Source organism: Camellia sinensis, chromosome 10, assembly GCF_055761805.1.
Source record: "Camellia sinensis isolate YWXY chromosome 10, ASM5576180v1, whole genome shotgun sequence".
Classification (NCBI taxonomy): Eukaryota; Viridiplantae; Streptophyta; class Magnoliopsida; order Ericales; family Theaceae; genus Camellia; species Camellia sinensis.
Genome location: NC_138970.1, coordinates 26,233,169 through 26,257,687, shown reverse-complemented (window position 1 = coordinate 26,257,687; position 24,519 = coordinate 26,233,169). Strand labels below are relative to the sequence as shown.

The following is a 24,519-nucleotide window of genomic DNA, read 5'->3' as shown; positions in this document are numbered from 1 at the left end:
ATATATATATATATATATATATGTATTAAGTATAACATAACAGAACAATTTAAAAAATAAAATTTAATTCATAATTAGTGAATAAAATGATACGAATAAATACTAAGTGTGATTTTTATGAATTAAATAATATTTTATGCAATCCTAATTATATGATTGATTATAATATGATTTACATATATTTCGAAATTACCGAATAATCGAGAGTGTCGGATGGTATATTCGTTGCATGATTCTAGTGTCAAAGGTCGCAGTGATATTCACGTCACGGACTTGGTTACTTGGTTATCGGCTCATCGAGTCCACACGATCGGAGACATTTGTTTTCGAAAAACATTTTGGATTTTTTATTAGATCAAATCAAATATTGTTAGTATTTATTTGCGTACATACAAAAGCCAAGTCAAATATATTTCGTCATTGAGTCATTCTATTATATGTCTCAAAATTTTGTCTAATTCGATCGATCGATCGATCTTCCCCAATCCCCTTCTCAAACCCCTTGATTCGATCCATTGATACATTTTCTTTCACGCCGTGGTTGTGCAATCAGGTAATCCTAAATGGTTTTAATTTTAATTTTGATTTAGTTTGTTGTGTATTATCTTTCCATTTTACTTTTTGTTTGAACCCTTTACTAATTTTACCTAATTTATATATTTGCAATTTGTTCTTGAAGACTCAATCTTTTGTTTGTAAGTTGAGGTTCTATCTGATCGGAATTTGGATTTGAATTCATCTGCAATCTATGATTTTGTCGGTGAAAGTGGCGTTCTTGAATTTATTTATTTATTTATTGTATTTAATTTTGTTGTTCTGATTATCAATTTGATTCACTTTATAGTTTCTTACATTGGTTTGACACCGATTACTGATTGACACGATTAGGGTTTTGCTACCTTTGTTGAGATATGTTCTTCCATTTTTTTTAATAGAGAATTGATTTTTGAAGATTTCGTATCTGCTTAGTTTTAGTTGAATGTGAATTGGGATTTCTGAGATGAAAAGTAATTGTGGATTTGTTGAATAATGTGACATGGGTATTGAAATGATATACTTATTGTAAGATCTTTTGCTTATACGCATTCATCTTTGCCCTGCAGTTGAGATTTTTTGCAGCTACAGGTTGCTAGCTGACTTCCAGTCTTCCTTTGCTTTCAACCACTGGTTGCTAGTTTTTTTGTTTTTGTTTTCATTTTAAAATTTAACTGCATTGACCTTAATCAGGCCATATTCAAACAAACTCTGTTGATCTGGAAAATTAGGTCAATCAGGTCTGTGCATCTGGGAATCAAGTTAAAGTGGATTTACATAATAAGATTTAAGGGGGGCTTTGGAGCAATTTCTATTGTGGTCGATTCTATAACGAGATTGTTGGATGTATCATCTGACATTCTTGAGTTGAGAAATGATTGCCTTTTGATGTACATATGAACAGGAATGGATTTAAGATTCCAACAGGTCCTGTTATTTTTGCTGTTTCTTGTGATTCTGAAGGGTTGTGCCACAGCAGAGGCAGAAACAGAAAGCTTACCAAGGTCAAGAGCTCCTCCACTGACTAATACAGTGGGTAGTGTTATAGATGGCACAGGAACTGACGATGCCCTTAGATTTGATAGTACTGCAAATGGGCTGGGTGAAAGGAAGGTTGGAAGTAGTAAAGTCTCGGTGATCACAGTTGCATTGTTCACGCTCGCAATGGCTGCCGCTACTGGTTTAGGTGCAGTACCGTTCTTCTTTGTGGAACTTGATCCCCACTGGGCTGGAATATGCAATGGGATGGCTGCTGGGGTGATGTTGGCAGCAAGCTTTGACCTTATTCAGGAAGGGAAAGAGCATGGTAGTGGCAATTGGGTTGTGGCTGGAATTTTGACGGGCGGAATTTTCATTTGGGTTTGTAAGAAGGTGATGACTCTGAATCTTTCATATTTTGAATGGGGAAATTTTTATTTTCATTTTTGGTGTTTTACCATGATATTACCAAGTTACTAACTTTTATTTCTGTTACCAACTTTAAAGAACCTTATCTTGGTAAAAATTGATAAGTTTAATTTTTTTGAGAAAATGCTAGAGATCCCTAAAATATAGCCCCTAATTATGTGTCACTGGCAGGGGGGTTGGGTCTTAGGTGGTTGATTTTTAAACCAATACACATCATCATGCCCGTGGGTAAATTTAGGGATCATGTTTTAGGGGTCTCAAGCGGTCTCAAAAAACTTTAAACCTTGTTTTTCCAAATGACCTCCAACACCTTTTAAACTTTTTCACCTTTGTTTATTATTAATGTGTTTATTTTAGTTTTTGTAATAATTTCTTAAAACCTTACTCACTTATCAAAAAAAAAAAAAATGTAAAATCCTACTTGGTTGTAACCTTCTGCACATTTGAATACGTATACTCTTGTTCTTGATAAGATTGATTTCTTTGAAATTAATTAAACAATTTTTTGTATTGAGTTTATTTCCAGATTGGACACATGTGCCCTTATGTAGAAGATGCCCTTACTTCAGGATGCAAATTATTGAGAATTTATAATAGATTTTAGTTTTTATTTCCGAATGTTTCCAAATTCTTTCATCATTTCCCTTGTGTTCCCAAAACGTTTCCGTTTCTAGGCTCACTGAAACAGCTCACCGAAACAAAATTTTGATCCTAGCTTTGCTTGGCATATTTGAGTTAAGGCAATAATTTGTCACCTCTTTCTACAATAGATATATGTGGATTGAGGACATGTATCAGTATTTGAGATTCTATAAATTTCTGCTTCATAAAAAGATTAAGAAAAAGGTAGATTTTTACAATAATCATATTATACCACTAATTTATAAAGGTATAGCACTGTCAATGGCCCCGTTTGGTAGAGCTGTGGGAAAGTGATTATAGCTTATAGCTTATAACTATGAACATAAGCTGATTTTTGACTTATAAATTAAGTTTCTCCTCCCCCACTCAAAGAATAAGTTGATTTTTGACTTACAAAAAGCTATAAGCTATATTATTAAGCTGAATCAAACACATCAAAATAGCTTAAATTAAGCTAAAAGCTGAAATAAGCTGGAAATAAGTTGGAAATAAGCCCTACCAAACAGGGCCAATGAAGTGTGAAAAAGCAGAAGATTTTCACAAATGCTAAAATTCTAGTGTTCCATGTCTCAGGCACCTTTTCATCATATCTTTTCTGTCAAATATTACAAGATGTCAGATTTCAACTCCCTTGCTCCTGAGTTGTTTTGATTTTGACAATAAGATTCTTAAGTGGCTCCATTGTGGAGTTTGTGTAGTAGTTGGATACACTGTACTGCTAAAATGTTAATTGTATTAAAAACAATATAGCAATGAAATGAATTAGGGGTTCATTAACACAAATGTCATGTTCTTGCCCTTGTAAAATACCAAGGGGTGTTTCAATACACCCACTTAATTTGTCTTCTCACGGACTCTCTCATAAAGATACAAGGCTTCAATGCATGTGTTGGGTGCAGAGTAAAATTGGGAAGGTGCATTTGGAAGCTCCCAATATCATGAAGAAATGAAGCACTAAAACCCTGACCCTGATGGAAGTTACCTACCATCATATTTTTAAAGCAAACAATGGGTCATGCTTAAAACCTGAATCGATGTTTCTTCCTCATTTAATCTTTCGTGTCATGCTGATCTGTCTTCTTTTTGGCCAGTCTTATTGACTTGCATTATTGTTTATGGTGTTCAGATTCTGGAGAAATATGGTGAAGTAAGTATGTTGGATATAAAAGGAGCAGATGCAGCTAAAGTCATTCTTGTAATTGGAATAATGACTCTTCATTCCTTTGGGGAGGGTTCTGGTGTTGGAGTGTCCTTTGCTGGCTCAAAAGGTTTATCTCAGGGCCTTTTGGTAACTTTGGCTATTGCTGTGCATAACATACCAGAGGGCTTAGCTGTGAGTATGGTGCTTGCATCGAGAGGGGTTTCTCCACAGAATGCAATGTTGTGGAGTGTAATTACATCGTTGCCCCAGGTAATATATTCATTCTTTTGAGATCTAGAAATAGAAATTCAATAGTTGGAAATAGATGTTTAAACCTTAAAAGCAACAGAGCATTAAAAAGACATGATTTATTGTCAATAGGAGGAAAAGTTATATATTGGACGGTAGTGTCCTTTATGTTGTTTTTAAGTTGCGACTGAACCTATATGGTACTTTAGAAACTGATGTACTTTATGTTTCATTATATGGTTTATTCTGGTGCGTGCATGCTTCCCTTGATGTAGCCTCCAAATAACTACTAAGTGGCATGGATATATCTAAGGAAGAGCATATCTATTTCAGACACCAACACCCTAGACAAAAGTCGTGCACTTCTTGGAGGTGTTCATATTTTAAGAATTCATGCCATTTATTTACACACTTGGCCGACAATTCTCATATGCATGTAATGTGTTAGGCGCCTAATTGTAGGTGTAAATTGCATAGACATTCTGGGGCGAAGTGTCCATGTGGGTACATCTACACATGAGAGTGCATAATGTGTTGAAATTTTCTTTCAGTGTCAGTTCTCTATTCTTTCAGAATCTGCCTTGTCAGTGAATCAATCATGTCAACGACCTTACTTGACCAGGAATGGATTGTCCCGTGTCCATGTGGTGATACTTGGATAATCTCGGTTCTTTACATCACACATGCATCTAATAGGAAAAGCATAAAAAGAACCAACTTTTGAATCAATGCTGAGTTGTTATGAGGTTGAAATAAATATTCTTGGTTAGATGTGCTTATATGCCCCCACTTATTGACCATTCACATCCTTGTTGCTGCAGCCTATTGTAGCAGTTCCTTCATTTATATGCGCAGATGCATTTAACAAGCTCTTGCCATTCTGTACGGGCTTTGCAGCTGGGTGTATGATTTGGATGGTCATTGCAGAGGTTCTTCCTGATGGATTCAAGGTAACATGCCTAATTTTCTGGTTGAATATTTGATCTTGAATCCCTTTTCAGCACTAAGGTTTCATGCTGTTGTTGTGACTAAAGTAATAGGTTAACCAATCCTTTCAAACAAATTAATGAAGTTAGGAGAATTACTTCCCTTATGCTTATTGTTCAGTTGATGATGCAGTTGCATCTTGATTAATTATCTTTTGGTTTTGATATTTTTCCTTTCTCTATTGAACTTTGTTTATTTTTTAGTTTTGATCAGTGTGGTTATGATTCCCTTGTTTCCTAAGTTGGATAAAATATGGTAAACTTACAATTCTATTGTTGATGTATTTTTTATAACTGAAATCCATCTATTGTGAGACATGTTTATTTTGTTCCTATCCTACCTCAACTTCTTCATAATGTTGCCACTTTGAGGGAATCCAAGTGGTCTATTTACTGAATCTCTATGTCTGTAACCACTAATTTAACACAGAACCTTGTTTTGTTTCCAATTTGTCACAAGTTAGCTTTTTGATTTTTTCATGTTTAAAATTTTGATACAAGTTTCTTCTTGCATTTTTGTGCTATAGGAAGCCTCTCCATCTCATGTTGCATCAGCAGCTACGCTTTCAGTTGCATTTATGGAAGCTCTTAGTGCTCTCTTCCTAAATTTCAGCCATAGCTACAAGTAAGTTTGTCTCTGTATTGAACTTATTCACGTTCTATACAGAGAATCATTTGTCTGAATGTGTATCGGATTATATTCTTTTGCCCCATTACAGCCTCTAAGATGTCAAACAAAGAAGAAAAATAGATGTCGTATAGCGAAATTAATTGCTTTACTCTCTGCTTGAAGTATATACCTCCTTACTCTTTCTATAAAAGTGGACTTTTTTCTTCCATTCAATTGGCTAATGGCTACTGACCTTGTGAAACATCATTACATTTTCTTCAATGATGGGGTGATATTCTATGTACGTACTGAAGAAAACCCACACTAAAATAACCAGTTTAGTCTCCATGAATCGGGATCTAGGAGGTGTAGATTGGGTACAAACCTAATCTTCAGTTTTATTTAGGCTCGAACCCACAACCCCAAGCTTATTGGACCAAGTTTTAACTATTGAACCAATGACCAAACCTAATCAGCTCTAAATCATATGTGGTCTATTCCTCAAAAAAATGTGACATAATGTGCACATGTAAACACTACAGGCAGCTTTAGGAGCTTTATTGCCAGCTGAATTGTTCCATGAGGGTAGCATAATCCTGCTGCCAATTGAAGGAATAGCTTAATAGTGGTTGCACTCTCTGTTATCAGAATCTTACGATTCGTGATTCGATTCACGATTCGATTCGCAATTTTGGCAAAATCGATACGAATCTAAGGGTGAATCTATTTTGGAAGTGAATCTCTAGTGAATCGCACGATTCACAATAGATTCACAATAGATTCACTTTTTACGATTCCTACAATTTTTAAAATTATTGTGTCCGACATATTTTTGACTCTATTTTTCCTCCATCCTTTTAGTAAAATGATATAATACAACTTCTAATAGCGTTTAATACGAAAATAACCAGCATATATATATGCTTTGTTGTTATTTTAGTAATCATGAAATTTTTAATAGAATCCAATTAGATTTAGTCAGACTTAACATATTTTTAACCTTTCTTCTCATTATTTTTTTTTCTTTAAAAAATTGTAATATATCTTCTAAAGATGTTTAAGATTAAAGTTACACTATGAATTATCTATAACTATTTTATTAAATTAAATATTACATCTATGAGGTCAGTTATATTTTTAAAATATTTTAGGCTTTAAAAAAAAAGATTATAAATGATTCTTTCTTATTATTTGCTCACGGTTACTTAGAAAAGTATGTATGATTATTGTCAAAATATCAATATCGTTGTTAATTATTGTTACTTTAGAAATTGATAGTTTGTCCATTTGGTTATTATTTTTATTAAGAATGGTTGATAAGAAATATCTAAAAAAGAAAAAAAGGTAAGATAGTGATCTTATATAGGAACATTTGTTAACTTTTTACTTATTAAACTACGTGATTATCATTTAAAATAATATTTTTATTAATTTAAGTCTAAATATTTTATATTCATAAGATATATTTACCATCTAAATGTGTAAATATATGTTTTTAAATAATTTAGAAGTGACTGAATCTTTACGATTTACGATTCGATTTGATTCGTGATTCGGTACGAGATCATTTCGATTCACGATATGAATCCCGGTTTGACAACTATGGTTGCACTCCCTTTCTCTATTTAACTAGATTTCAATTGGTTTATTAATGCAGTCCAGAGGATGCTTCCGGCTTCTTCGTGTCACTACTTTTCGGTCTCGGACCATTACTCGGTGGCATGGTTCTTGTTGCATTTGCTCTTGGTTTCCGTCTTCAACATGCCCTTCTTACTGGTGTAGCCTGTGGCATTGCCTTTGTTCTCGGTGCCTGGCGACCACTACAGCTGCTTCTCTCTTCGAAGATGAGCTTTTTTCCTCTCATGTGTCTGCTTGCATTGGGATCTTCATTTGCCCATATTTCAACCACAAGTGCTTTGAAGCTCGCTAGTCGGAAAAGAAACTCAGCCGATACCTTATCTGCAATAACAGGCTTTTCCTTGAGCGCTCTTACACTTCAGTCCTTTTTGTCATGCGTAGCGATCGGTCTTCATGCTCTAGCTGAGGGGCTTGCATTAGGAGTGGCTGCACCCAAAGCCTATGGGCTCGGTAGACACATGGTCCTTCCAGTCTCTCTCCACGGACTTCCTCGCGGTGCCGCTGTAGCTAGCTGCATTTTCGGAGCAACTGACAGCTGGTACGGATCCCTTGCAGCTGCTGCACTGATTGGGTTTGTGGGCCCATTATCTGCAATTGGAGCAATACTAGCCGGAATTGATTACAGTGGCCTGGACCACTTGATGATGTTTGCATGCGGAGGATTACTCCCTTGTTTTGGCAGCATCGTTAGGAGAGCAGTGAGGTTAGATGCACGGAAGGGAGGTTTCGGCCTAGTAATGGGCGTGGGCTTTGCAACTGTGTGCCTAACGTGCACGAAGTTGGTTTGCTTGCACACGCCTTACTGCAACTCTGCGCCCGAGGCTGTCAGATGATTACATTGGCGGTAATACATACCTAGAATTTCTCAGAAACATAAATGTGTGGTCCAGATTCATTTTATGCATGAACTCTCCAAAACATCAATTAAATCTCAACCACATTTTCAATTCTCAAATTTCTTGGTAAATTTTCTAGGTGAGTAGTTTTATTGTTACGTCGGAGCTCACTCTTGACCTAGTCATTAAACAGATGTATACGGCTCTGGTTCTCTTCTGTGGATGATGAAAGTCGCGCAAAAGCTCAGAGAAGAAAATTTTTGGTGGGAAGCAGGAAAGGAAAAGATTTATGCTGGAGAATTTATTGTACTATTCATAGAGGGAAAAAAAGGTATAGATTCATCTCGGCTGACTGACTGGTTGTTTTCTTACTTCAGAACCTTGCGTTTATAGACAGTAGATTGAAACTTGCACAGTTTAAAATTTCTTGTGTTGTGAGTGTATATTTTGGCTACTAGACTAGTAGTTGATCACAGAGTATGTGCAGATTCTGATCACAAAATTGGATACAATCCTCTCACATGTGATGAGATCTACACATTTAATGGGTTATGTGAGAAGGTTGTGTTTGATTTTATTGTCGGATATCGACAAATTTTATTCTTAAACTATGATAAAATGTAATTCACAATCATGTTTTTTTGGAATGCAAGATTGTTAGCACGTTTTTTACTTGATGCAGAACACTCTCTGAATAATCTTTCCTGGGATATATTTTTTCCAATTGTTAATATCTGAACGTGGTTAGTAATAATTTTTTTTATAAAGAAAATTGTGATTACTAATCATATTTAACCATTATTTGGAATAAATTTATTTGTACATTATTTTTAGGGTATGTTTGGCATGGGTTTTTTTTGGGCTATTTTAGTCACAAAAAGAGCTATTTTGGAAAGATAGTGAAAAGTCTTTTTTTAGCTTTTAACTCATTTTGAGTTAAATCATCTCTAATATTTTTTATACGTTTTTTAAAAAAAGTTTTAAAAAAATTAAAGATTAGCTTTTAACTATCTTTTTAAACACGTGGGTTAAAAAGTCAATATGACAAAATATTATATTCAAATCATAATTATTTTATTTTTTTCCTTACAAAATCAAAAAAAGTTAAAAAAAATTTCAAAATGAGATTTTTTAGTTTTAGATTAAAATAGTTAAAAAAATTAAAAAATCAATTCACATCTAGAAGGAAGGCTTAAAATAATAGGTGGTTAAAGAGCCCAGTGCAATCCAAGATTCGCCACAACCAAATATGGAGTTTTTAATTAAATTCATGCCATTTTAAAACAAACATTTTTAGCCCAAGTAATTTTGAATTTATTTTTTAAATCTTTTTGTTGATTTTGTGAAGTTCTGTTTGATCGTGTTTTTGAAAATTTGACTTCAATTAATTTGGGAAACCCTTTTAGTACCTGGTGTGTATTATATGTATCTCATTATTGTGTATATTACATTAAAGTGTTACACTAAAAAAAAAAAAATTGAGTGTTATATTGAAGTGTATTTTGGTGTATTTTTTCTAAACATAACGCTCTAATGTAAAAAAAAATTAAAAAAATAAATAATATTCTTAGTGTATTTTTTCCAAATGTAACATTCAAATCAGTATAATCCCAAACGTAACACTTTAATGTAACATATTCCAATATAACATACAAAAACACTAACAAAAACTTCTTAGTGTATTTTTTCCAAACGTAACACTCACAGTTTGAAATTATACATTTGTCTCAAACTTACTAAGAAATATTTGTACTCATTTTGAAATGGCTTGTGAAATCTCACATCTTTTCTTTTTTAATATTATATTGGAGTATTTCGTTTAAAAAAAAAAAATACACTAAGAATTTAATGCAAACACCTACTCACCTCCAAATGCGCCTGTTACACTCCGGCTTCACCTCGCACCAAATGCAAACCCAACACCAATCGGCAAGCATACCACATCCACGGAAAAAGAAGCAGAACACAATTAACAACACAATACTCACAAATGTTGCCAATGTTGGCCCCCACCATTCAATGTTAAACAATCAAAATCCTTACAAACATTAACATTTCGGGCAAATTTTATATGTTGTCTTGAGATTTGGTTAAATTACAAATACTCCCTGACATTTGAGAAATTATAAATTTCTCCCTAAATACTATATTTGCATAACAAATTAAGGAATAATTTGTTATGAAATTTAAACCTCAGGGAACAAATTATTATGAAAATACAAACCTTAGAGGGCGGGATGTAATTTTCAAAACTTCAAGAGGTATCTGTAATTTAACCAAACCTTAAGAGAGGTATATGTAATTTACCCTAACATTTCCATTCCCAGACAAACACGAATCACCCCCAATAGGAAAATGAATCACTTCAAGGGTATTAATGTAAACTAAAAATTAACCAAAAAACAATAAATGACACTTATAAAAAACACAGGACTAATTGGTTCAAAAGAAAACTCTTACGATCAAATGGTTCAACTTTCTCTCACATGAGATTTACTTGTAAATTTTCTAAAAAAAAATATCATAATTAAACACAAACTGATGAGTTATCATTAAAATAATATCATAAATAAACAAAAAATTAATAATAATTAAAAAATAAAATAACATAATTAAGAATATATAATACACCTTAAAAATATATATATATATATATATATATTAGAATTTCCCTAACATATATATATATATATAAGAAAAGCTCCACACAGTTCAGCCGTCTGACAAGGCTGCTTTGGCCAACACATGAGCCACTTAGGGACCTTAGTAATACAAATAATGGCCCTGTTTGGTAGAGTTGTGGGAAAGTGCTTATAGCTTATGCCTAAACAGCTTATACCTTATAACTTTCAGCTTAAGCTGATTTCTAGCTTATTCTTAAAGCATCTCCTGTCCCACTCAAAGAATAAGCTGTTTTCTGACTTCCACAAAGTTATAAGTTATAAGCTGAAAGCTGAAATAAACTGAAATTAAACTATACCAAACAGGACCAATGTACAAAAATAACTTTTTGCAAAGGGTTTGTCAAGTCTCGTGATTCCAGCTTACGCCCATTCTTCAACCTCTGGATTAACAATATAATAATAAATAAATAAATAAACATAATCATTGTCATTTAAATAAAAGATTATAATTTTTTTTTTCTTCCCACACCCCCCCAATCCAAATAGAACCAAGAAAAAAATGAATGTGAAAAATAAGTTCAAAACAACAAATATGAAAATATATATATATATATATATATATATATATTATTTTAATTAGATTTAAATTAGTAGGTTGTCTCCAATCTACTATGTTAATTAAACCATATTGTTTGAACTCATGAAGTCACCATAAGTCAGATCTTGATGATTCAAATTATTCATTTTTTAAATTATAACATGTAAATCATCCATAAAAAATTTAAATAACACAATAGTTTATTGCATTTTTTTTTATAAATTTGATTGATATAAAAAATCTAATAAATTATGTTTAAATTATCAAAACAAAACCACAATGAGCTACATAACCCAAATAGTCTGGTCCAAAATCTAAAGTGAATAGGAGACAAGCTAATCCTCGGACTATACTATAAATTTAACAATAATATTAGATGATTCAAAATTTCATGGTCTGAATTGACTGAATGTCTTAAAATGACGTCGACATTATTTTAATACATTCGAGCCATTAAGACCACACAAATTTGATCCATCAAATATTTTTTTAAATTTAAATAAAATTCTGAAAAGGAAAAGAGTGAATATATATTTTTTTTTCCTCAAAATTCTTACTTAAATACAGAATCCAAACAGAGATTTCCAACTAAAACTCGAATCAAACCGCTTGATTGGGAATCCTTGCTCGCTCGCCACTATAGCACCTTCTCCTTGTCTCCTCCATTTTCAACCACCACCACCACCTCCATCTTGGTCTTCGTCTTCTTCTCTTCCTGCAAAGTCTGCGACCCAGTCAATCTCGCCAACACCACAAACGACATTCCTCCCAAAACATTATTCAAACATCTCAGAACCACCACCGAGCTCTTAAACACCACAGGTCTCACCAAATTCGCAAGCAAAAACTCGATCCCATTCAGTGTTTGGTACCTCAGATTACTGCTCAATCCCATGTGAATCGCCCATGTCGCCGCATTCAAAATCGTCGGAGGAGCTTTATTCGGAGTGTCAAATTTCGTATCCATCTTCTTCCTCATCGCAATCAGCCCGTTCGAGATCGCCGTTCCGACGAGTCCGGCGGCGAATCCAACGGCGGCGAAGAGAAGTCCTTTGTAGACGAAGGTTCCGAAGCGGTTGAGGGGAGTGTAGGGTCCGGATTCGAACATGTGGCTTGTGGGGGAGTTGGAGAAGATCGAAGGTAGGGTTAGGGTTTTGGATGAAGAAGATGATAGGGTTGGTGCTAGGAGGTACATGAGGACGAAATTGAGGATGCAACCGACGACGAGAGTGGAGAAGACGAAGTCGAGCTCGTTCAGGCCGAAATTAGGGCGAGTGGCCATGTCGCCGAGAACGCACGCGCTTACTCCTACTAGTTCCTCCATTACGACCTTGAATGGGAATTGGGGATCTGCGGCGACTCTAGATCTCCATCCGTTTAGAAAAGCCCCCAATGGTCCTCTGCTCCACCCTCCGCCGGCGGCCGCAGCGGCGGAGGAGGAGAAATGGAATGCTGGGCGGAAGAGGGGAGAGGAAGGGGATGCGATTGGGATTGAGGGTGGTGGTTGAGAAGGAAGATGGCGGTTTCCGATGATCTGAGATAAGTGTTTTGAGAGAGGAAAGCGACGGAGCTGGGCCGCCGCCGCCATGGTCTGGTGGCGGACAAGGTGAGTTTTCGTTTTCTTCTTGTCTTTCTCTTCTATAAACCTTGAAAAACAATCCTCCAAACTCAACTGGAGGTGGTGGTGGTGGCTGCTACGGGGGGAAGTTATATATGGAAGACGATGACTCCGCTTGGACTCACTCTGCTTCTACTTCACCTACACGCACGCCACGTTTTCCACGAACCAAAATTTGCTTTCGCATGCTTTAATTATTAAAAAAAAAAAAAAGACAAATTACATATACCTTTTTTTGAAGTTTAGCTAAATTACAGGTCTCTTGAAATTTCAGATATCTTTTAATGTTTATATTTTCATAACAAATTGTTCTATGAGGTTTATATTTTTCATAATAATTTGTCCTTGATTTGTTATGTAAATATAACATTTAGGGAGTATTTATAATTTCTCAAACCTCATGAAATATCTATAATTTTGTTAAATCTCGAAGGGTATACGTAATTTGTAAAAAAAAAAAAAGTACACAAAAAAAATAATAATAATAAGCACAAAGAAGGCTCAGCTCCGGTCCGAAATTGGACCGAAACGTACTGTTAGGGTTCATTATGAAGTCTATACGATAATTTAAATTAGAAAAATGTTTGGGAGCTCTAAATTGGGAGGGAGTTCTAGAGAGTGGATCTCACTGATTGATGTGATGTTTTGATCTTAAATTTTTTTTTTTCTTTTTTTTTTTTGAATTTTCACCTCATTAGTGGTCCATTAGTACTCCCAAATTAGTGGGATGTATTATTGTTATTTAAATTATTTAATATTTAAGATTTATCAAGTATTTTATTTTTATAAAAAATTATGTTGATGAGATATTAATTATTAATTAATCAAATTAAATTTATGTCAATAATAATTATGATTTTAAAAATAATTTATTGATATAAATGTGATATAATCAAGTTACTATTAATATTTAATTAATGTGATTTTTTATCAGAATAAAATATTTAATAAGCTCTATATATTAAACGATTTAAATTATGGATGTTAGGTTGCCGAGCTCACAAAGGCCCAATAAGATGCCTCAGTTGGGAAATCCATATGGAAGGAAGCTGATTCCCAAACGGCCCCTCCAGATGATCAGCTTGATTCATTTTGTTTTGTTTTATTTATGATCTTATAAAATTTGAAATGAAATTGAATCATAAAAATAAGGTTCAGTTAGTTTAAATTTGCCATTTTCATAAACTGTCGCCATATCAAACAATATGTCCTCATTTTATATTATTTTTGGCTTAGATATTATTTTTTAATAAGTAAATTATAAGATTAGTGTAATTTTAAAACTATTTTGATAAAATATTGTATTTTATATTTGAATTATAGATGTAAATGAGCTTAGTAGTAGGTTGATCAAAGTTGTCTTGAAAGCCCAACATATTTAAATTTAACTTGTTTGTTTTTTGAGTTGATTTTAAATGAATTTAAACCAAATCAAGTAATTTTTTTTTTTTTTTTATTTTATAGTACATATAAACAAGTTGATTCAATCAGTGTGTTGCTTAAATTTGATTTTAAAATTTAACAAATTTATTAATTTGGTTACCTAATAAATCAATGGTAAATAAACTTTTAGCAAGTCAAGTTTGAATAATTTCATTTTCTAGTCCAATTGGTCAAATGTAAACTTCATAACATTGTGAAATTTAAACTTAAAATATGAAAATATATATATATAAATATTCATTACAAATTTCAAATACTTTGATATTCTCCCGAACAAAAATAGAAAAAATTTCCGATATGCAATACACATCGTATACAATCCTATCACAAATTATATAAATTTTCACGAACATACATCAACTTACACATTTGTGTAAAATTACTTATGTAACCATTATCAAAGGTTACACATTTTACACATTTGTGTAAAATTTACATAATTTTATGATAACCATTATCTAAGTTCACTATCGTTTGACTATTATCAAAGGATAGTATAGACTCTCGATTCACTACCCTTTGATATGGGTACCCTTTGATAATAGTCAAAGGTTAGTATAGACTCTGGATTCACTACCCTTTGATATTCTTGAAAATGACTCTTAACCAATCCTAAGAGTTAAGTACTCAAATTTTGTTAATCACTCTAAAAGAAATATTAAAAACAAAAATTGAATTAACCTTATTGAAAAGATTTTATCCGTTAATTCCAATTGCTTTATGAGATACATTTTCCCTAATTGTCAAAATTATAGATTAATTTAAATCATAAGACCATGCATATTTTCGTCTTAGTAGGACATACACTCCCTATAGGGTGTGGTGCTTCAGTTCAAGCCTTATCGTTACGCCAAGCGACTTCTTCATCCCATATTCTTCTAGTGATCATAAAAACTAGACTGCAAAATTCTACAATGGGCCACGATCATCATCCCAAAAAAATTAAAATTAAAAATAAAAAAATTAACATATCAAATGAATCAATCTGAATTTAGTTAAATCACCAAAGACTACAATCCTTTTATCTAATTTTAAATAGAACAAATATGAAGTAAACAAGTCACAAATCATGTACTCACACAACATACCTACAAAATTCAATCTTTTTGCTTAAAGGTCATATTGTTACTAAAGCCTTTTGCTACATTAGTAACAATACATTGCACACTAGACAAGGCTGGTACTACTAACAGATGAATAAATTCAATGAAGTTTTACAAGAACTAGCATCACCAAACCTATATCCAATACCCATCTATATATATAAAGATCTTTTTTTTTTTTCTTTTTTTGCTTTCCTTCATCTTTGATTTCTGCTGTTCAAAAACGAAAGCAAAATTAAAAGAAAACCAAACCTCAAAGCTCGCCGACAAGGACTGTTAGCCTGGTTTTTTCGTTTTTGTTTTGGTAAGCTATAAGAAGTTGAGGTATACCGGCAGGTATATTCAAGCATGACTCTAGGAAGCAAAGAGCATAGACCATTTTGAACAGCAATAAATATGAGGTCTTAACGTCCGGTTTTTGGGCGTTTCATCCCACTAGTGTTGAAAGGCGAAACAATACTACTTGGCCCAGGACTCTCTTCTCTGAAATTTGAATTTATTATAGCTAGTTCGCGTAGCTGCTGCCTCTTAATATAATCCTGTGACTCATCCTGCACAGAACACGGATGTAAAAGTGAGCAAAGAAATATAGAGATATACAAACCAATAGATATAGCTATCAAATACCATGACTCTTCCTCAATGCTCTGTTTGTTTCGGCAAAAAATATTCGGTGGTGCTACATGCACCAATTGGTATACTAATTAGTATACCAACGTATATTATGACATTATTATTGACATCACTCATTTTACAAATTACAAATACCCAAAACCTTTAAATCTATGTCACATCATTTGTTAGTATACCAATTAGTGCATATAACATTATTCAAAAATATTTTCCAATAGAAAAAGTTGAAACTTTTTTTTTTTCTCCAGATAATGTTTTCTTATGTTTGGTTGTGACTTTGACAGTTATGTGCTAGTGGTGCTGGTGGGGTGGAGGTGGTTATGGTGGTGGTAAAACTTTAGTTTGGAAAACCCTTTCTACCTTTCAAAAGTGTAAAACATTTTCCCCCTAAATAAGCTTATCTTCCAATGACCATAAAAAAAATTTCCATCGACTTCGTTTTCCATTGTACCAAATGTCAAAAAATATGAAAAAAAAATTCGCCCAAACAAACAGAGGAGCGGAATATGCATATGTTGGGAAACGAGGATTACTCAATTGACTTCATGGAGTTCAGTGGTTGTAGTAACTATCTGTCAATGACCTGCTCACTAATTGACTCAGTTGGCAGCTTTGAGTAAGATATCTAAGGGTTTTCAGGAGCAACTGCGAAGAGAAAAACTTCCAAATGCTACTAAATGAATTCTGTTGCCATATTCCAAAAGCTCTTTCAAAGGAGAACAGCTAGAAAGAAAATGTGGGTCAGTCCAAAATATAGCAACCTTAACTGAATCCTGGTCTTCAAACATCCAAAGTGGCACTTCCTAACTTCTCTCAACAGAAGGATAGGCACCGACTACCTTTCAGAATTACTTTCTCAAACACCAAAATACATAAAACCACAGACCCTGAAAATGATATTAAGGCCCATGACAATGTAAAAACAGTACAGTTTGACTAGATTCGTTCTCCTTCAAAACGATTTCCAAAATCCTTATGGTAAATACTTGTCAAGTAGTAGGGGTCAACATTGCAGGAACTTGACCATATTCACCATTACCACCTCACAAGTTTACAAACCAGATCATCTACCAAATGCATGCCTCACTACTTGTCCTTACCAGCAAATTTGTGTCATACAGAGGACAAGAGACTTGGTTAGATTCACCAAACCACACCAAGCCTTGTGCCCCATTTAGGTGTGGCCAGCTACATGAATCTTTTTTTGCCATCTTGCTCTATCAAGGACTCTATGCTCAGTTAAATTAAATAAATTTATATATTTTCTTACTACTGCATCACATGTCAATTTAAAACTTCTCCTCCCTCAAAATTTTCATTTATAGCAATTATATCACTTCTCTTTATTGTTGCATCTATAGGCCTTCGTTGTACATGACTATTCTCTATTAACTTATCTTCAATTGGTGCTACTTTTACTATTTCACGAATATATTCACTTTTAATTTTATCTTTTCTAGCCTTACTAAGCATCTATCCAAGCATTTTCATCTCAGTCACAATTGGCACTATATTAGAAAATGAAAAATAACATGGAATCTCCACAGAATGCAAGAAGAAGAACTAGGTTTGAGATAAATACCACTGGTTTGAGCAGTTCTTCTATGATCTCCTGTGCCTGTCTCAGCCTTATATCAACAATATGGGCAGGTAAATCAGCTTCAATCAATATATGGAGTGGCTCATTCAGGTGCTCATAGCCTGGTCTTCCCCGTAACTTATCTTCCTGGAGATTGAAAAGCAAAAAAGTACAATTAAGCTCACTTACTGCAACCAATCAACTAAAAATGAACTGAAATTGATTCACTTTGGTATAGCTGAGTCATTATCAAGAAACAGTAAAAATATTTTTTTTAAATAATTTAATTGAAATATATGTAGTACCTTGTCCGGGTCCTTTATCGATCCTTTCCCTCTAATGTATACACGGCATCCTGTGGTAGCTTCCACCCGTTTTAGTGAATTGCCCCTGGGGCCCAGAAGTCGCCCAACAAAATTGAACTACAATCATACATAAATCAATAGATTAGATACCATTTTTGTAATAATGGACGCCTTTTGTTTTCATAAAATGAAACATGATTCTAAGCTTAAAAAACAAACTAGAAGCTTACGTTTGGAAAAGTATCCACCGGAATTTCTAAGCGCAAAATCCTCTTCACTGTGTATGAACTAGGACTTGCCGCCAATGACCCTTGCCAGTCCATTGTCATTCCAGGAGGTCCACTCAATCTCTGTGATGTAATTAATAAGACTAAGTGCCAAGAATATAATTTTGTTTTCTCATGAGCAGGGGAAAGAAGAAAAAAAAAATGGAAAACAGCAATCATAGATGTAGGAGAAACAGATGGTGATCAATTCTTTGGTAGCAAGTAGAATAATAGCACAAAGGACCAAGAATGGATGCAATACTAAAATATCTATTATCAATAGCTATCAGACTCAAACTTCAAAACTTTTACGCAGCCAAGCATTAACATTATTGAATGTGGCCACACATAAAAACAAATAACATGGCTTTGACTAAAACTCCACACAGGTATCCATAATTCACATGATAAATTGGATAATTAGATAAATATCTCTATTTCATGAACTACCTTGTCACAAACTTAAACAAAGAAAACTCAATTCTCTGCAGTGCTTAAATCTTGGAAAAAGTCTCATTAATGTTTAACTCTCTCACCTTCCAGTTACTTGGCTTGTTAAAGAATTCTTTGCAAATAAATATCAACCATGCATACATCTTGCTAAATGCCTTCTTCCATTTCATCAGCAGACTTTAAAAGGGGCACCGTCAAGAATAAGGGTACCAAATTAACATATAACACTCATGAAAAGTCCAACATATACCTGTTTGCCAGTTCGATAGGTAAGGAGAGACTTTCCGTGAAACTATTAAATGGTTGCTATCTACAGCACCAGCTAGTTTGATTTTGGAATAGAAAAGATAACAACAAAAAGAAACATGGAACTGTGAATGCAATAGTAGGCATTATAGACAAGATCCTCTTCCCTTCTCTTTTTGTGTGATTCTACCACAAAAATGAAATCTTTACATGGACAATCCATGCTTTCCTATGCTGAAAAAATGACAATTAGTAGTTTTGCAATTCCTTCACACTTAATAAAAGGTATCATATGATTCTCAAGAACTTCTCCTATTCATGATTTCATGAACATGAACATTTTTTCAAACTCAATACGTTTAAGAAACATAAAAATTGAAAATCCATTAATATGAGGAATTGGTGGTTTAATGGTGTATAACAGTGTTTTACCATTGTAGGTGAACAATAAAGACAATAGCTGTTAAGAACAGTGGTTGTAGGAAGTTCATTGTGACAACAAAAAAGAAGTAGAGCATCTTCATGAAGAAAATCTTGAAAATGGGTTCTTACCTTCCACTGATGACTTTAACTGACAAAACCATTGAAAAAAAAACTCTTCTTCAGTTTGAGGAAGGAAAACAAAAGGTTAGAGTGCAATAATACATCATGATTGGGGATTATTAACCTCTAATGAGGCTTGAATTCGAGTTAGCAACATTAGTTTCTACTAGAAAATATCACAAAAGTTCACATTCGGTTTTAGCTCCAAACAATTGTGGTTCACATTTGTTGAAAATTAATTGGGTGATTCTATTTACACACCATTGTTTTTCTTAGTACACACCATTTGCTATTTTTTTTTTAAATTCTTATTGTATCCCTCAACTAAATTACTCTTTTAGACATTACCCAAAAACTCAATCTCTCAATTCACACACCACACCAACCACCACCATCGGCACACACACAACCACCACTGTCACCATCGGCCACAGCCATCAACATTGCCGTTGCTGTTGCCGCTACCCCTTTTTCCAGCGTCCATTTCTTCTTCTTCTTCTTCTCCTAGATCTAGGGTTCAAGTTGAGATGTCACATCTTCTTCTTCTTCTTCTTCTTCTTCTTCTTCTTCTTCTAGATCTAGGGTTCAAGTTGGGATGTCAAATCTTCTTCTTCTTCTTCTCCTGCTCCTAGATTTAGGGTTCAAGTTGGGATGTCAAATCTAGGTTTAGGATGGCAGTGACAGCCGCAACCACCAGTCAACTCTTCTTCTTCTCTCTCTCTCTCTCTCTCTCTCTCTCTCTCTCTCTCTTTATGGTGAAGTCGCGAGGATTGGAGGATTGCGGAGGTGTCGGGTTGTGGTTGTGGGGTAGTTATGGTCGACTATAATGATGGTTGAAGAGGGAGTGGTGGTGGAGAGCCAGGTTGGGAAAAGATTGGAGAAAAATGACGAGGCTGGGGAGATCGATCATCAAGGTGATGGAAGGAGGGGCTGCGAAGGATGGTTGCAGATCGGCGGCGAAATAGGGATGGCGTAGAGTGGCAACAGGAGGGTGTTAGGAACGGTGTGGCGGTGAAGGGAGGAGTTAGGAAGGGCTGGTGGCTGGGGAGGGGATGGCGACTGTTGATTCTGGCAGTGGCGGTCACGGCAGCGACAACGGTAGTAGTGGGTGGTGATGCTAGGTTAGGGATAGGGTTTGTGATTAAGGAAGAAAGGGTATTTTGGTATTAAATGAAAATTAATGGTGTAAATTGAGAAAAAAATTAAAATATTCAAATGGAGTGTGGTGTGTACTAAGTAAATGGTGTGTATTGAGAGGTTTGGTGGTGTGTAAATAGAATTATCCAAATCAATAATGTGGTTTGGCCTGAAGCTTGCAATTATTCCATAAATTGCCTACTACTTGGGAAAATACACAACTACTGAAAAGAAAGATTTGGGGTCAAAACATAAAATCCAAAACAACGAAGAAATCAGCACTCTGGTCCTACTATAAAAGATATTCTATATCCATTTGTTCAATTTGAGTTGAGAAGCCAGGAAGGCATGGGTATGACGTTGAGGTATATTCATCAAAGAGAACCTCAAACCAATTAACATTGACAATACAGGTCCATCACTTAATTACAGCTACTGTTTAGTTCTAGGTAGGCATGAATCCGATATTGTACATCCATAACTGGTAATTATTGCCAATAAAATTGATGACACAGAGCGATAAATTTGTAGCTTCAGAATACAGGGGAAAAAGGTTACATAAAAAATAAATTTAAAAAAAAAGAAAAAAAAAAGAAGAAAGAAAGATGGACTGCCAGACCTAAATTAATGCTAAAGTAAAACCGAGAAGACCAATTACCTCCTGAGGAATGCCATTCCAGCCACCCAACCGTGATCCTGGAACATTTGACATAAGGTTTGAAGAAGCCATGGGACTGGGGCTTCTATGCCGCAGTCTGTCAAGTTCACCAAAACCTTGGTTGGGCATCATACCAGAAACCCGTAAAATCTCTGTGGGGAGATGAGGACAATGCAAGGTGTGTAAAAGGAGTCACAAAAAGAGGACGAGACAAGGCAATATTGAAAATGAAATAGAAATGTAGTTACAAGGTCATTTCAACTAAATATCACAAATAAACAGGTAATGCCTGACCTACAATCCTGTTCACTTAATGCTAGAAGCCATTCCTTGATTTTCAATACCTACAATCCTGTTCACTTAATGCTACATAAATAAATTCTATTTATCTGTGCCAGTTTCCACACCAGCTTTTTAAGGCAATATTGAAAATGAAGTAGAAATGTAGTTACAAGGTTATTTCAACTAAAAATCACAAATAAACAGGTAATGCATGACCTACAATCCCGTTCACTTAATGCTAGAAGCCATTCTTTAATTTTCAATACCTACAATCCTGTTCACTTAATGCTACATAAATAAATTCTATTTATCTATGCTAGTTTCCACACCAGCTTTCTAGTCAGCAAGTGTTTTCGATAAACAAATACACATGAAACCCAAATGCCAAAAACATTTGAGTCCATGATAATACAAATGTTGCAACTTTAAGCACCAGTTTTCATAAATAACTAATTTCAATTTACAGTAATGCAATGCAAGATATATCTATCTCTTACATCACTTCCAAAGGAAATATCAAATTTTGGCATTGCCACTAAATCAGGTATAAACTTAGGATTTATATGGTCAGACACCCCAAGTCATGCTGTGCATTATACAAGTTCACTTGGAAACTGAAGTAAATGGTTGCCAAAGCTCACATAAAAAGTCAAGTATTCTTTGATAAGACAACAATATATATGGTAGGAGCAGTCCATTCTACCAGTCCAAAAAACTTAGGAGAGCAACTGCGTTTTCAAAACCAAAAATGAAATCTGTGAACAATTAAGATGATGCCAAAGGACCCCAGCATGCCCATGATAATTGAATATATCTTTTGTGCATTGCATACCAGTAAGGGGGAAAAAAACAGTTTTACAGCATTTCTTGGATCCATTCACTCTTCCTCAGACCAGTTTGAAGGTAGTCATTTTAGTATTCCAACAAAGGACCTCTCTATTTGGCCATTGGTAAGAATTGGGGTCATAACCTCTAGGTTTTTGGTTCAACTCTGGGCGAAGCCAAGGCTTTCGGTTTTTGCCGGTGACGAAGAGTGGTGCATCTCATTACCCCAGGTTTGGGTGTCTAATCTAACTTGAAAGGGATCATGTCCCGGTTATAAAAAAACAAAAATTAGAGGACTGACATTGTACACTATATCTACTTAAGTGTCTCAGATCCTATGGCAAACGCAGTGAGTGATGTCTACCTGTTCCATGGGAAATCCAAATTTCCCCATAGAAAAATCTAAATCAGATGTGCAAGCGATTGAGGAACAAGAGAGAGAAATGAATACAATGATGTACTACCAATCAAAGCCAAGAACTGTACGAAATAATCAAACCAATTGAGTGGAATCAAGCTTCCACTTTGTTCACACAAGCAAACACAGTACTGTGCCAAGCAATGCAGCTAAAACCCAAAAAAACCCTAGATCCAAAACCCAGAAATGGTAGTACCCAGTACAGAACTAACCTTGATTCAACAGTCTGTTACATATCGGAAGAACTTGCATGAAGGGTGCAATCTTCTGATGCTCTGCCAACAGCTCCGACCAGTACTGATTACTACACCAAGATGAGCAAAAAAAGGGGGGAAAAATGAAAACCACATCAATCAAACCCCACGTAACTTCAAATTCAAGTCAAGTGATCAAAAAAACATACAGAGAATGAAGAGCAAAGAGAATTGAACTACAAAAAACAAGTAAAAGTATACCTTTCAACATCTGGGGTACTTCTAATCTGCGGAGAAACAGCCCTTGCAGGTGAGAAGTTGGGATTGTAGAGGCCTGACATCGCTTTTTCGAAGACCTCTCTCTAATCAATGGAACCCAAAAGGGCTTAGACTTGCAGGAGAGAGAGAGAGAGAGAGTGAAAAGGGTTTGTATAAAAAGAAGGGTAGAAGCTAGAAAGGTCTGTGAAATTTGCAGATTTTTAGTTTAACTTTTATGTATATATGTGTATGTATAGACAAAAATGGGAAAAATAAAAGGTGAAAATGAAAGGGAGATTTTGAAGAAACAGCGTGGGGTTTTTGTGGTTGAATTTGTGAGGTGTTTTTTTTGTTTATTTATGCGGAGAAAATTTTGAAGGAAAAGAAAAGAAAAGAAAAGGGAAAATAATTTCACAGTGGCCGAGGAAGAGAGACAAGGAGGACGATGAAGGAAAGTGAGAGAGCAAGCACGGGAGCAATTTACGGTGGAACAGAATCTATCTGGAAGGTGGCATAGCTGTGTGTAGGTGTGTGTTTTTATGGGTAAGGTCTTGTTTGGTATAAATTAAAAATTTTAAAAATTAAAAAATCATTATCTTATTTAAGTTATATCATTTTATTTAAGTTATATTATTTTTTTATCATATCATTTTAAACTTAACCCAAATTCAACTCATATTTTATAAAAAGTCAAAAATTTAACCCATATTTTATAAAAAGTCAAAAAGTATACTTATTTAGGACATCTCAAACCACCCTTAATTATTTGGAAGGAAAATTATGAACAAATAAGAGTTTTTTTTTTTTTAGGATACTGTATTAAGATTTTATAATATAAATGATATTTAATATTTTTATAATATTTAAAATTTCTTAACATTGATCAAGAGAAATTTCAATTAAAGAAAATTCTTCTTAGAAAAATTCTTTCCGGAGAAACGTTGGACTTCTCAAATAATTTTTCTAGATTCAAACCAGAGAAAATTGAAATTTCTGTGAGTTTAAACCAGATAAAATTGAACAATAGAAAGAAAATTTAACAGGGCAGAGAAAATTACTCAGAGAAAATTGAAATTTCTCTGAGTTCAAACCAGAGAAAGAGAAAATTGAATAATACAGAGAAAATTAAACATGCAAATAAAATTACCAGAGAAAATTGATCAGAACAAAATACTAACAAGTTCCTGCAATTTCCTCACCAAAATACTAAATTTTGTAAATTTACGGCCCAACTTCCTAACAAAATTTTTATTTTTATTTTTGATCAACCTTCAAAATCCAAACCCAAATCCC

The 24,519-nt window shown here is 34.3% G+C and overlaps 3 protein-coding genes across 16 annotated transcripts; 1 reads left to right on the top strand and 2 right to left on the bottom strand.

Moving 5' to 3' along the window:
- The first annotated feature begins 208 nt into the window (after positions 1 to 208).
- On the top strand, positions 209 to 8,715 carry LOC114266954 (ZIP metal ion transporter family). 10 transcript variants are annotated; one of them, XM_082891125.1, is made up of 8 exons: positions 253 to 553; positions 1,104 to 1,167; positions 1,266 to 1,905; positions 3,710 to 3,994; positions 4,795 to 4,923; positions 5,487 to 5,584; positions 7,227 to 8,051; positions 8,237 to 8,715. In XM_082891125.1, exons 3-7 carry the CDS (start codon positions 1,441 to 1,443, stop codon positions 8,038 to 8,040), a joined length of 1,791 nt encoding a protein of 596 aa, XP_082747251.1. In that variant the 5' UTR covers positions 253 to 553; positions 1,104 to 1,167; positions 1,266 to 1,440; the 3' UTR covers positions 8,041 to 8,051; positions 8,237 to 8,715. The 10 variants fall into 10 exon arrangements, with proteins under 10 accessions (XP_082747246.1, XP_082747252.1, XP_082747250.1 ...); XM_082891130.1 differs by having other exon boundaries at positions 433 to 553; positions 1,104 to 1,125; XM_082891126.1 differs by lacking the exon at positions 1,104 to 1,167 and having other exon boundaries at positions 251 to 553.
- A 3,058-nt stretch (positions 8,716 to 11,773) lies between these two features.
- Positions 11,774 to 13,669, bottom strand: LOC114266953 (protein RETICULATA-RELATED 3, chloroplastic). Its single transcript, XM_028207918.2, has one exon. The coding sequence runs from the start codon at positions 12,851 to 12,853 to the stop codon at positions 11,903 to 11,905; it is 951 nt and encodes a 316-aa protein (XP_028063719.1). The 5' UTR covers positions 12,854 to 13,669; the 3' UTR covers positions 11,774 to 11,902.
- A 1,647-nt stretch (positions 13,670 to 15,316) lies between these two features.
- On the bottom strand, positions 15,317 to 23,763 carry LOC114266952 (KH domain-containing protein At2g38610). 5 transcript variants are annotated; one of them, XM_082891119.1, is made up of 8 exons: positions 23,230 to 23,763; positions 22,987 to 23,078; positions 21,250 to 21,401; positions 18,177 to 18,296; positions 17,947 to 18,063; positions 17,645 to 17,788; positions 16,596 to 16,707; positions 15,317 to 15,980 (listed from the first exon to the last, which is right to left on the bottom strand). In XM_082891119.1, exons 1-7 carry the CDS (start codon positions 23,307 to 23,309, stop codon positions 16,615 to 16,617), a joined length of 798 nt encoding a protein of 265 aa, XP_082747245.1. In that variant the 5' UTR covers positions 23,310 to 23,763; the 3' UTR covers positions 15,317 to 15,980; positions 16,596 to 16,614. The 5 variants fall into 5 exon arrangements, with proteins under 5 accessions (XP_082747245.1, XP_082747240.1, XP_082747242.1 ...); XM_082891114.1 differs by having other exon boundaries at positions 16,596 to 16,785; positions 23,230 to 23,739; XM_082891116.1 differs by having other exon boundaries at positions 16,596 to 16,785; positions 21,250 to 21,365; positions 23,230 to 23,693.
- Positions 23,764 to 24,519: the final 756 nt, after the last annotated feature.